Source organism: Vespa mandarinia, chromosome 1 (genome assembly GCF_050613455.1).
Source record: "Vespa mandarinia isolate Hongniang chromosome 1, ASM5061345v1, whole genome shotgun sequence".
Lineage (NCBI taxonomy): Eukaryota > Metazoa > Arthropoda > Insecta > Hymenoptera > Vespidae > Vespa > Vespa mandarinia.
In genome coordinates this window covers 10,787,501-10,801,775 of record NC_140810.1, presented here as the reverse complement: position 1 = coordinate 10,801,775, position 14,275 = coordinate 10,787,501, and the positions used below count along the sequence as shown (strand labels likewise).

The window sequence follows — 14,275 nt, the reverse complement described above, 5'->3', positions numbered from 1 at the left end:
GGATTATGAAATGAAATTATATCACAATCCTTGTTTTACTATCGCCATTTAAAATCATATTCTTCTATATTATATAAGATGATAAAAAGAGGAACAATAAAGGCGGGAGAAAACTTAGGATTCCGTATTTGAACAACGAAATGGCATAAACGTGGAATATTTCATTACAGAGCGTAATAAAACCGATGAAAGGAGCCAGGACGTAACAAAAGAGGTCTTTCCGAACTCGCCGTCTTCGTTTAGTTCATTATTCTGCAACTCAAGCCTCTTCCTCTCTCCACCACTTTTCACAAGTCCTCATTCCTCAATTCCTGGAATTTTCCGAGCCCTTAAGACGAATGCAAGAGAAAGAGAGAAAGAGAGAGAAAGAGAGAGAGAGAGAGAGAGAGAAAAAGAGAGAGAGAGAGAGAGAAGAAAAGGAAAAAACCAAAGAAAAGAGAAAATTCGAGTGATAAATTTTCAATAATCACCGTAGTGTTATTTTCTACCGAGGAACAAATTTGCACGATCGTTTGGGAGGGAAAGAAACGACGGAGGGCGTATAAAGGTTGGGGGATGAAAAAAGGTAAAACTTCGGTGACACTTACTTCGGCCGTAAGGAGAAAAGATAGAGCAAGTTGTTCGTAACGAAAAAACCAGTTAAATGGTTCTCATCTAAATCATCGTCGTAACATCTCGTTCTTCCGATATCCTCCAACTGCTCCAAATTTCCTATACCACCTCTCTTCTCTCTACTTCCCTCTTTGTCATGAACTTCAGCCCTTTCACTTACATAGACTATAGCCCAAAGACCGACAGGAATGCTTTCGACAGTCCCTTAGGTGATATAGTACTAAGCTGGAGGTTGACTATCGAGCCTGATGATAAGATTGTCCTGGTTAAAACAACAATCTCCCTATCATGGGGATTTTCTTGAAGCAAATAATATTTGAGTCTGACTATTTATCCAAGAACGCAATAACGCTCTATTGCGTTCGTAGCCAACGATCTACCAGGAAAGAATAGTTAGAGATACAAATACAAAACATTCAATGATTTTAATGAAAGTCACTCGTGTCAACATTAATCGGTTTTTTTCTTTTCAAAGTTATCGTGAATACTGTCGGAAAGAGAATTTTTTGAGACATACTTGTTATTGATTGTTATGTTAATATAAAAAATTCAAGACCAGTATGAAGTATCGAACAGTTTCTTATCTATGCGAAAACGTTAACTAATTTTGCTAACATTTACTTTTCTTATAGGTTGTTCAGTATCGATAATAATTAGTAAATAATTAATATCGTGAATCATTTGTTTGGTAGGCAAAAAAAATATCAATTAATGTATATTACAATAATAAATAATAATATATTATAATAATGATATTTGTTATCGATCACATACTAATAATTACTTTATTTTTCTATTACAGAAGGGCTATCCTAACGAATCCAGACCTGCTATCAAGCACGCCATGGTTTCAGCTATTGGAAAATGATTTTTGGGGAACACCTTTAAGAGACAGTGGTTCTCATGGCAGTTACCGACCACTTTGCGTCGCAACATTCCGTTTAAATTATCTGCTCGGTAATCTCGATCCCTGGGGTTATCATTTAGTGAACGTCGTTTTGCACGCTGCCTGCACGATTCTCGTCGTCAGGGTCGCCAGAAAGGTGAGTTTCCAATATTATGGTTTCTCCTTTAAAGGAGGAACCTTGGCATTGTTATTGATTCATGTAATGTTTAAGTTAGCAATTTCGAGATAATAAAGACACCTGTAGAGCATATCTTCTTGTGTTGTTATCAAACACGTTACGGTGACCCTAACAAATAAAATTCTTAGAGCCCATTTCATCCCAGAATATTACGTTTACGATCTTCATATGATAGATACCGTAAATCTCATGAAGTTTATGTTGAATGATGATAGACTGAGATTTACAGCACTACAGGATTCTAAGGATTTTATAATAAAAAATTAATTCGAAATTAGTTATGTTTTTTATAACTTTTTATTTTCTATTATCTTTCTTCGCTGTCATATTAATCAATATTTGATCGATGACGAAATATTTTAATTTTTTTAAGCATTTAATTTCTTCTGTAATACACTATACCTATATTAGTATTAATACCAAATAATAAAAATCAAAAAAGAAAAAAAAACTATATAATAAAAATGTCTTAAGATATATCAAATGATTTTGACTTTAAGCTAATATCCTATTATAAAAATGCATCAATTAACGTCTCATTTCTAAATTATGATGTTTAGGTTCTACCAGGGAGAAACAATCTCGGTCACGCGATCACTGGTTTCCTTTTCGCGGTTCATCCTATTCACAGTGAAGCCGTGGCTGGAATAGTTGGTCGTGCTGATCTCCTAGCTTGTTTCCTGACCTTGACGGCCTTTCTGGCATACTCCACATACTGTGACCAAAGCAGATCACCGTTCCTTCTCTTACTGGCTTTGATATCGTCGACCCTGGCGACACTTGCCAAAGAGACCGGTATATCCTCGCTGGCCCTTTGCCTCTTGTGGGAACTCTGTCGTGGCGAATCAAATCGGAAGGTAAAATATACTATACACTATACGCATACACAAACGGATAAGAATTTATCCGTAAGAAAGTTAACAACGCAGTATAATCCATAATTAAATGTGTAATCTTAATTTTAAGTATCAAATAACTGAAATGTAAAGTCTCGTCAACCTCGCGAAAAAACCAAGTAAAAAAATATAAAGAATTCTTAAGAGATGACAGTTACAATACAACACATTTCCTAAGAAATATATAAAGATTTAGCTAGATAATATTGCAAACAGAATAGGCAATTTTTTGATTCTCATGACGAGAAAAAAGTTTCATCTTATTCATGGGAAAGACGATTTCTGTATATGATATTCAAGCGGAAACTTTAAACAGCGAAATAAAAGAAGAAAAGAAAGAGAGAGAAAAGAAAGAAATGAAAATATATTTTGAGGAGTTAGCAGTAATAATTAAACTTACACTGTATTTTCCTCAGTATGCATGTATATCTGTGTGCATATTATCTTCTCTCTTTCTCTCTCTCTCTCTCTCTCTCTTTCTCTCTCTTCCTCTCCCTCTTTTTCTCCTTGCAAGCCTATCTAACTATATATTTCTATAGGTACTAGGATGGGATAGGCAGCATCAGTAAAGCCGGTAACGTAATGCCATAGCGGCAGCATGTGTAAACGCGTGGCATGCTGTTAGAGACAGGGAGTTGATACACGGTGAAGCAGCATAAGCGGCATCAGCCAGCTTCAGGCTGACGCTTTGCCCCGTTGAACCCTTGCTGAGAAACCCCCTACCTTCCTTCCTTCGTCAACTCCTTCTCCTTTCGCGCATGCTGCATCCGGATGCACTAGATGCACTGGATGCAGTAGACGCCTCGTGTGATGCATGTTGTGAGCTCCCCCACTCCACTTTCTATTTGTCTCGTTCTCTCTCTCTCTCTCTCTCTCTCTTTCTCTCTCTCTCTCTCTCTTTCTCTCTCTCTCTCTCTCTCTCTCTCTCTCTCTCTTTCCTTGCCTTACTCCTATTTCCATCTGATGCTGCTACCAACAGTCAGCTTCTCTCGCCTGGCACTATCAGAGATGATGCGTTTTGAACTCTGGAATGGTGCCAATGATCTTTCTCGTATCTTACAACACTTTTCCAAGATTCTTGAGAATAATAATCGTACGCAATAATACTCGTTTGTATTCCTTCTTTCAGCAATTTTCGTTTCGACCTCTTTCGTTTCTTTTCTCTTTTCTTATCATATCTATTTTCTTCATCTTCCTCTTTGGATTTTTCTCCTCTCATATATTCTCTTGAATCTTTTTCTTGATTTACTTTCTTCGATTCTCTTTCTTTTTCTTTCTCCTTCATGAATGTTTTCCCATAGTTTATTCTATCTCAAGACCTGTCTTTTCCATAGGACCACCCACCATCGAGCAGAGCAGAATATCCCTCCTAGTATTCTTGGTTATCGAGACAGCTTTGTTACCATTTGGAATCTAGCGGATGACTTAAGAATTTTTCTTCTTCTCTTTCTCTTTCTCTTTCTTTCTCTTTTTTTGTTTTTCTTTCAACTTCATATCTTTTCCTTTTTCTTTCTTGTATTGAAAAATATATAGAATTTTGTTGAGATAACAAAGACTAAGATCAATTTCAGAAAGTAAGTGATTTTTAAAATAATTGGGAGAATTAATAATCGCCAACATTTCGTATATTCTTTATAGCAAATCAATAATATTTATATCATTGATTTCTTTTCTCTGATTCGAATAACGTAATATAGATTACTAGCGCACACGACAGAAATTTTATCTAACGCAATTGTTCTTTTGTACCTATCTCTTCTCTTCATATCTCTTGTTTGTCATCAAGTCAAATTTTAACACGATTGAATCGAAATGAAAACTCACTCATTTGTTTCCAATTTATGAAGTTTATTCACGAGTCGAGCAAATCTTATTGTCCACATTGCACACGAAGAGAATGATGATAGTGAATAAAGGGAAGGAGGTGTGCGGATAAAAGCATTCAGTAAAGATTATTATCAATCAAAGAAAAATAAATAAGACCGTCGCTATTCGAGGAGTAAAATCGGTTATAAAGTTACGAAAGAGATAGAGAGATAGAGAGAAAGAAAAAGAGAGAGGGAGAGAGAGAAGCGTCATGTATTTGCATAAAAGACAATGCTTGCACTAGGAGTGAGAAAACTAGCAAGCTAAAGTAACGCTCCGACGAATTTGATGAGAACGAGTGCTCTACCATGACTGTGTCTACTTTCTACGCTTTTATCTTTCTCATCTTTTTCTAGCCTTTGTTTGTGGAGTAGTTCATTGAAAGAAATTATTGTACCGTAGAACGTCTATTACAACAATGACGGCCTCCTACCTCACTAAAGGCTTTATCTCTCTTGAATTTTGTTTCCTTATGCGGGTTATAAGCCAAAATTCGTGTTTTTTGAAGCATCACTTTTTTTTAGACGAGTGGGCATATCCGTATCATATATAGATACATACGTTGAAATACAAATATGATTCATAAATAAATGTTGTTATATATTAGGAGTTTATTACAATGAAATAGTATTTAATTATGAATTAATGCAGTAGCTATGCAAAGTGATAAAACTAAGAATTCTGATTAGAAGATGATATATTAAATATTACTTGAATTTATAATTATAAATTCAATGAATTATAAATAAATGCTGCTATATTGTAATGAATTCTTTATTTATTACTACACCTATTTGAATGAATCAACTAAATATTATTATTATGCAATATGTTTTATATATAATTCATGACAAGTAGCAAATTCACTGATATATAAATAAATAATTTATTCAAAAAACATTATTGTTATACAGATGAATTTTTAATGTAATTTAATAATCTTATTTGCTAAAAATGGCAAAATTCTCTATGAATTTATCGATTCATATTTTACAGCAGTATGATATAATTGGAAGAACATGAGACTGTCTTAAATAAGATGCGATTATTTCATTTTTTCCGATAAAGATATATTTCTAAATGGCAAATTATCGCATATTTCCTAATTAACAAATTAACAAGGAGTAAAATTTTATGTAGTATAATATTCATTCAAAAAGGATAAAACAATTACAACGATCTAATAAATTCTTTGTAAAATTTTAGGTGAACTGTGGATGGTGGACACGTGGTCGTAGTCTAAGCATTCTATCGGGTACTTTAGCCCTTTTGGTAGTGGGTCGTCTAAGGATCGCCGGCTCGAGGCCCGAATTTGCAAGCGCGGACAATCCAACGGCAAGACATCCATCGCGTTTAACGCGGGGCTTGACCTTCCTTTACCTTCCAGCGGCCAGTGCTAGAATGTTGCTGTGTCCGAGCACGTTGAGTTTTGATTGGTCGATGGACGCCGTTCCACGGATCACTAGTCTACTAGACTCGAGGAATCTCGAATCGGCCTGTCTTTATACGGTACTAGCAGGAGCAGCATTTTGGGCAGCAAAAGGATTAAGACGTGGTATCAAGGAAAGTGGCTCTACTAGTAGCATTCAAGTTCAGATTTATCAACGAAACGTCTCGACGAGGTGTCCAGTTTGTGCTGGAAGACGAACGGGTGGCTGTCACACCGATGGCTGTCGTGCAGCTAACAACAACAATAACGGACCGATCGGTGATTGTCATTGCGTGAAAAGAGCCATGAACCTGTCCTGTGGACAAACTTATGGATTTTCTAACATCAACACAAGCAATCAGAAACGAATTGCAGCTACGTCGATCGCGATATCCCTAGGTTTTCTCGTACTTCCCTTCCTTCCAGCCAGCAACCTCTTCTTCTATGTTGGATTTGTCATCGCAGAGAGAATACTCTATCTACCGAGCGTGGGTGCGTGTCTCATCGTTGGTGCTGCTATCTCGGCATGCTATAGAATCGCTAGAAGACACGGATCAAGGACACGTGGTAGATCCGTTTTACTTGCTACAGCAATCCTCATTGGACTTATGTCTGCTAAGACTCTTTTACGTAATACCGATTGGTACGACGAAGAAAGTCTTTACAAGTCTGCTCTTCACGTCAATCCGCCGAAAGGTTAGTTTATTCATTGAACTATTCGATTTTTATTTTTATCCTTTAATCGTTTTTTATCTAAAGGATTTCTTTGAACTGTTTAACTAGAGAAAAATATTTAACTCGTCAGGAAGATTTAACCCTCAAAAGTACATGTTCTTTTTTCTTCTTTTTCTTTCAAAATTATAATTTATTAATAAATTTAATAATTATACATCGAAATAATGTTAAAAATAATGTATGCACGATAATATAATTTTCCATTAAATTTAGTAAGAAAAATTATAAAATTGTAATTGTTTCCATTATTTATGTTTTAATATTTACTTAATAGATAGTATAATATTTTTTTCCTATAACTTTCTAAAAAGATAAATCATTCATTGGAAAGTTAATTTCTTCCACTATAAAAGAATAAATGAATTATTTATTTTTCATTCTTACTATGAAAAAATTATACCTTTCGATTCTTCTCTTTACGATTCATTAATTCATTCAACGCTTATTCCAACTTCTCTTATATCATTTTATTTGTATGCAAAATAATTGTCATTTATATTCATTTTATTTCCTTCCTCATTTCTATCATTTTATTTTTATGCAAAATAATTGTCGTAAAAAAAATAATTTTTATTTTTTCCTGACAGTATTGTCAATTTAATTTAAATATAAGTTAACAATAACAGAACGATAAATATAATTTCTTATAAATTTATTTGAATGTTTGTACAAAGAGTAAGAAATAACAAAAGTCATTCAGATTCTACAAAAATTAAAGCGATGAATTGAAGGATTTTCCAAGAATATCGTATAAAGGTAGGAATTCAACCGGGAACAATCGACATTGAGGCGTGATAAAAGAGTGCCGACAAGACGCGAAGAAGGAAAAAGAAAGAACTGTAGAAGAGAAAGAAAAGATGTAATTTCGCATGGCCGACGTATATTGCAGGGGTCGTTCTATTCCATTATATATGTATCATATATATATATATATATATGTATATATATATACACAGACACGTACATACAGAAGGCCATTGTACTTTCGACAAGTGTATGCTATCCCGCTTTTCATTTTGAACTTCCAGGCCAGCTAGACATCCGCTTACCGTGTCTATAAAATCGTCGTCAAGGTGAATACATGACATGCGATCGGGTAACGCGGTGTACTCTCTCTCTCTCTCTTTCTCTTTCTTTTTTTATTTTCTCTCTCTCTTTCTCTCTCTCTCTTTCTCTTTCAGTCTACGTCACCTTTCCATCTTTTCGTTCATCTTTTTTTGCTTTCCTCGCCGTCATTCGTCTCTGTCTATTTTTATGTAGACCCTCGATCGAGGCACTATCTTCCAACGACGTTTACGTGGCCTCCAGACTGGATTATAATTCTCTTTCGGCAGGTTTATTTCCGTCGGACATCTTGTCCACTTGAAAATAGTACTATTTTTCTTCCTTCGTACTTATTTCAGTACGCTCTTATTAAGTTCGCTTATATGTTACTACTGTTGTTACGTAATGTCAATGTTCGTTAAATTTACGCAATACGTATTATCATTTGTAAACAATTGATACTGGGAGATAATTTGGATTTCCTATTTCGGAACGGACTTGAAATTTGACTGGATATTGATGAATCAATAATTATTACCAATGAAACATATCGTTTGTCAATTTCAATCAAATCAATTGAATTATACGTCAATATTTATCAATAGAAGTGATACACCGGAAGAACAATGAACGTATTAACGACGATAATCAAAGAATAATTCCATATAGATACGTATAGGTACCACATTTATTATTTATATTCTCGGTTTTAACTTTAGCTCTTAATCTTAACAATTCGCGAATTGTCTAAATTATTTTGACTGTATTATAAATACTGTATGAATTAGATGCAGTATCATTTCAAAATTGTGAATTAATCAATGTACATTGTCATCGAATGTTCAATTTACATTATATTTAAATCTTATTATGATCATTATAAACAAATATATGAATTTCCGAATTTCATAAATAACTGAAAATTCACTTATTAAGGATATTCAATTGTCTTTAATTTTATATCCTAATAGCAATATCAATTTATATCTAATCTGTGTTACAATTTTAATATATTATATATCTCTAAAGAAAACATTATAATATCATTATTGTAAATTATATTGAATATAAAATTTTCTTTTACTTTTTTTTCATTATTTCATTTTTCTAAAATAATAAGCTAGACAAATTCTTGATAGTCTTTAAACAGTTTTAAATATGTTTCAATTTGTTTTACAATATTTGTGTAATAACAAAATCAAGTTTCATTTAATGAAATGTCGATGAATATAATTGTTTTTTAAATAATATTATTTTCCATTAATAATAATTCTCAATCGATAGTAGATCAGCTTTGTTCGAATTAAACGTATTGTACGAAACAAACATTATTTATTTTTATCATTTAAAAGTTATGGAAATATTCCTATTTTCAAATTTAGATTACTCACTGAATATACGAACGTTATAATAATAAACATTTATAGCTAGAGATTAATGAATTCATGACTCATTGAATGACTTTTCCTACCCATATACATTGTATATTTCAAAACAAGTCAGATAAATGTAACAGATAAACGAGAAAGAATGTTTAATCAGTATGATAAATGTCAAATTAATTGACAATGTGTTAATGAAACATTGTATCTCGTAGATCTTTATCATCATCGTTTTTATATCATTCGGTCGAAGACCTTGCGATGCATAATGAATGTTTCTTTTTCTGGATGCGACATGCAATAGAACTGGCGTCGACGACCGTCCTCGTGTTATTCCTTTTTTAATCTTCTCATCGGAGAAGCTCGGTAGAAAAGGTTCTCTCTTCTCTCTCTCTCTCTCATTCTCTCTCTTTCTCTCTTTCTCTTTCTCTCTTTCTCTTGGCACTGTGAGGACGATCACGCGAGGGGTCGTGCAAACGCGCGCGCACCGGCAGCGTCGGTGCCTTCGAGCGACGCTTCCAGCACCCTCATCGTCGTCAACGACGTCACGACACCTTTTAATTGCGCCGACAGAAATTGCGTGTTACCGTGTTAATAGGCTGCCTCACTTCGAGAATAAATTTACATTTTGTTGCCTCGACATATCGACGTATACATATAGATTTCTATGAATGTGTTATAAATCATTACATAGGTGTTAGTTTATTTATGTTCGTGACGTTAAGCGTTAACATTCGAAAATCTCGAAGAAATACACCTTCGAAAGAGTTTCCTTCAACGCTCGTTGATTTAAGAGAACTACTGGTAAATAGGGAAAAAAAATGAATAAGAGAAACAAAAAGGAGCCTAACTACGTTCCTCGGCTCGCTTAACCGCGATTTCCTGCTCTTTACCAATAATTTAACCACGAACCAAACACGTCAATGTAGCGTATAACGGGAATGATTAGACACGCACCAATGAACGAGAGAAAAATGTTAGAGTAGAGTAGAAAATCAAAGTAATAGGGCCAACATTTTCTACAATCTATAAAATACATACAAACATATATATTTTTTATGCAATATTATGTGTAAATAATATATATATATATATATATATATATATATATATATAAACAGAAAAGAAATTACACCATCATCAAAATACATCAGACGTTTAATTCGATTGAATTTTCACGAGTTTCGTATTTTCCATAAAATAGTTCCTGTAGATACTTATATACACGGTACATGCGCGGAAAGTTAGATTAACAGGTCGATCGAGGCGTATAACGCGATGGGAAGCGATCTCCGACTGGATAAAACGAAAATTCATTTTCTCTCTTTATCGTAAACATCAGCGAGCTCAACGTGATGGCACGCGATACGAGTTTTCAATTAATATTTTAATCCTCTTACGTTGCCGAGCTAACTATTCCCATCAGATGTATAGTTCTTATCTCTTCTTACAAATATATATATATATTTTTTTTATGTTTTGTCTAATAATGTTTCTTTGATATGAAGTTCACCTATTGAGAAAGTTGTAACACGAAATACTTTAGAAAGTAGGTCTTAAGTAAATTCATGCAATGTGATAGTCCTCGGTTACGTTAGCTCGTTTGCTTATACTACTCAAAGAGCAGCATATGCGTGCACGCGCTCGTTTAAGACCCTTCCTGAGCACTTCCTCTCCGATCATTTAACAGCTCGACTATATAACTTTGTACCATGTAATGGGGTGATTAAGCATACATTGTTGATTAAAAGGGAAGAGAGGTAGTAGATGCCAAGAGATTATCGTAATCTTGATGATTTTTTAATTATATGTAAACTTATTAAGTGAAATATTTATAATATTAATTAGCTAAAGTATTTCATTATTTGCTTGGGTGGTCTGTGGTTAAAAAACGACGATTATCCGAACGAATTAATCGTAGCAAAAGATGAGATAGACGTAATTCACTCTCAAAGTTTCATTTATAAACGGATTTATTTATCTATAACAGTAATATTTGAACAGTATTAATCATTTATTAGAAAGATTATTTTATTGAAGTTTTTACGATTAATAAAATATATATATATATATATATATATATATATATATATATATATACATACACACAATTTCCTATTGAAAAATGGTCATATGTCATATTCCCCTACATTGGATTGACTCATAAATGTCTTTGTAAATAAGTAGTTTGTTATGATAAAATGATACTTATTTATGAATGAATCCGATGATGCTATTATATTTTCCATTTATCTCTTTGGCCAATGTTATATTTCATTTGTATTGTGAATATGAATATATATATATATATATATATATATATATTCATATATATATATATATAAATCTCAACAAAATTCGCATGCTGCTTGATTACAGCTTACGGTAATTTGGGAAGCGTTCTCAGTGCTCAGGGACGCGTGGCCGAAGCAGAGGAAGCATTCACGCAGGCACTTCGATATCGACCGAATATGGCGGACGTACACTACAATCTGTAAGTACCCTTCCCTCTGATACTCCTCTTTCGACAAATGTAAAACCAATAATCCATTTCTACTACGAGTTTTATTTTTCCTCTCCATTCTATGGTACGACTAAAATATAGACAAATTGCTATGTAATATTTGGGGAAGAGATGAAATTATATAACGAGACGAATCAGTCTAAACGAAAATCATATTTTAAGAGATTAATAATAAACGTGATTTGATTAAATAAGGACTAAGTAACGTTTGCTTTAGATAAATGTTCTATTTTTAAAAGGGAATTAATTTGATTTACATGTTAAATACATCGAACAAATTTATTACTAAAATATTCTTAAAAGAGTGACTTATAATTGTTATCAATTATATAGTGATTATAAAAGTGATCGAAGCAATATATATTATATATATGTATATATATATATATATGTATATTTTTTATCATAATATAAATTGGTTACTGAATGTAGTTAATAAATATTTTTGGTTTCCGCAATCACTGGGACATATAAAATTTTGCAATATGTTATTTAACCCCATGCCTTACAATTTATTTTAAAGCAAACGTATCTATTTGGATTATGTAATATCACTGCTAATGAATCGTAAAATTTCTTTATAATTTGCTTCAGGTACATGATTTCTTTACACGAATCAGTAAAAACTTTTTAAAAAGAAAATATATTAATAAAACACTTATGTAAATATGTAAGCGACGTATTCCGTCAAAGTCGATTATTGACTTTCAGAAAATTCATACTAGTCATTTCCGTTTAAGGGGTTAATATCTCTGAGAATGAAATAGATAAGATCAAACATATATCGGACAAAAGTATATCTCTGGACGAACGTTTTGTTATCCGATCCATAGATATTACATGTACCTACATATACGTGCGAAAATAAGTCAGATGAATGTAACAGATAAAAAAGAAGGAATAATGCCGTCTAATCAGTATAATAAACGTATTAATAAGTACACGAGGAGTATGGCGGAAGACCGAAGAAAGAGAAAGAAAGAGAAGGATAAAGAGAAAAAGAAAAGAAAAAACGAAAAAAGTAAGAGGAGAAACGAAGTAGGAAAGAAGAAAATGAGCTTAAGACATTCACAGATCGGCTGAGAGGGCTCGACTCGAGGAACGATAAATCGGGACGATAAATCGAGCTTCCTTAGCTTGCGAGGACTAAGAAATTCTGTTTACCATCGTAGCTATATCAACGGACGACCACGAAGCTCCTTAAGTACGTAATATCGGTCAGTATAGCTCAACCCTGAGCTGCTATCTCTCTACCTCTTACGTGGTTCCTCCTAAGCACAGATAGATACTCATAGACATATACATATATATTCAGACGTGTGCGTGCATCAACGCGTTCGTTCCTATTTGGCACATACCTTCGACGAACATCTTCAGTCCCTCCATATCCTTCGATCGACGGCCATCATCTTTCGACACTCTCTAGCTTCTACGAATAGACGAAGAGAGATAATATATATATATATATATATATATATATATATGCAGTAAAAGAGAGAGAGAGAGAGCAAGAGAGATATAGATATACAAAGGGAGAGAGAGAGGAAGAGAGTTGATGTTGAATCCTGTCGAGTTGCTGAGTCGATAAGCCGACCATGGGTATCCCTCTGCGAGCTCGTGATAAGCCTCTCTACATACTATGCGTTCTCTCTCTCTCTCTCTCTCTCTCTCTCTCAATCTCTATTTCTCGCTTTCTCTTCTCTTTCTCCTTGTCTACGTACACAGTACTCCACCATTATTTACGTAGAGAAAGTACTTTACAGAATCAAGATTACACAATTCTCCTTGTCTTTTCGAATCTTTCTACTATTATTCAGGATCTATTTCTTCTTTCTTCATCTTAAACTATATAATGATAAATAGCCAGATAGATTTGAAGAAAAACGGAATATACATTTTATTAGATCATCATCGAGAACGGGTTCTGCAGATTTTATTTGAAATGTTTTCAAGATTTATCTTTTGAAATTCAAAGGACTAAAAGTTTATTTCTTAATAAGACTAAGTTATAATTCTTTCTTCATCTTAAAGTATACGATGATAAATTGCTAGGTTGATTCGGAGAAAAACAAAATATTCGTTTTATTAGATCATCGAGAACGGGTTCTGCAGATTTTATTTGAAATGTTTTCAAGATTTATTTTGTAAAATTTAAAGAACTAAATTGATAAAACTGAAATATAATATAAAAAGTATCTTTTGTAATAAAGATACAATACGAGTATTATTGAAAGTCAATATATAATATAAATATACATATATTCTATTTATATGTAAATATGAAATCAGTATAAGCTTAATTCAATAGTGAACCCGTTAAATTTTTTATTTCTCCATTTGTCTCATTATTTTCGTCATTTTTAAATGTCATAGTTGTCAAAGATAAACAAAATTTAGAAGATTTCATAACTCAAAGAAATTCCCAAGAATCTCTTTCATTGTCATTGTGATTTTTGACGATACATCGAACGCGTGAAAGTAAATTCACTGACTTAGAGCTTTAACAGCACACGAGTGGATTTGAGCAGTGCGAGAGAAAATAGAGTTTCTACTGGTATCCCTCTTCTCTTTATTGTATTTATTTTAGCTTTTCTCACTTTTCTCTTTCTACCCATTTCTCTTTCTTTCTTTCTCTCTCCCTCACTCTCTATAATATACGTTTCCCCAGTGCTTTATGGCGATAGCAAATTAACGCCAAGGGA

The 14,275-nt window shown here is 33.2% G+C and overlaps 1 protein-coding gene across 2 annotated transcripts in view; it reads left to right on the top strand.

Annotated features, from left to right (window-relative positions):
* Tmtc2 (Transmembrane O-mannosyltransferase targeting cadherins 2) overlaps nt 1-14,275 on the top strand; it is a 238,728-nt gene that overhangs the window by 121,369 nt on the left and 103,084 nt on the right. For both annotated transcript variants that reach the window (XM_035875527.2, XM_085659519.1), the window contains exons 2-5: nt 1,415-1,655; nt 2,258-2,554; nt 5,666-6,584; nt 11,429-11,543. In XM_035875527.2, coding sequence (XP_035731420.2) covers nt 1,415-1,655; nt 2,258-2,554; nt 5,666-6,584; nt 11,429-11,543 — 1,572 coding nt within the window. The remainder of the gene's footprint in view (nt 1-1,414; nt 1,656-2,257; nt 2,555-5,665; nt 6,585-11,428; nt 11,544-14,275) is intronic.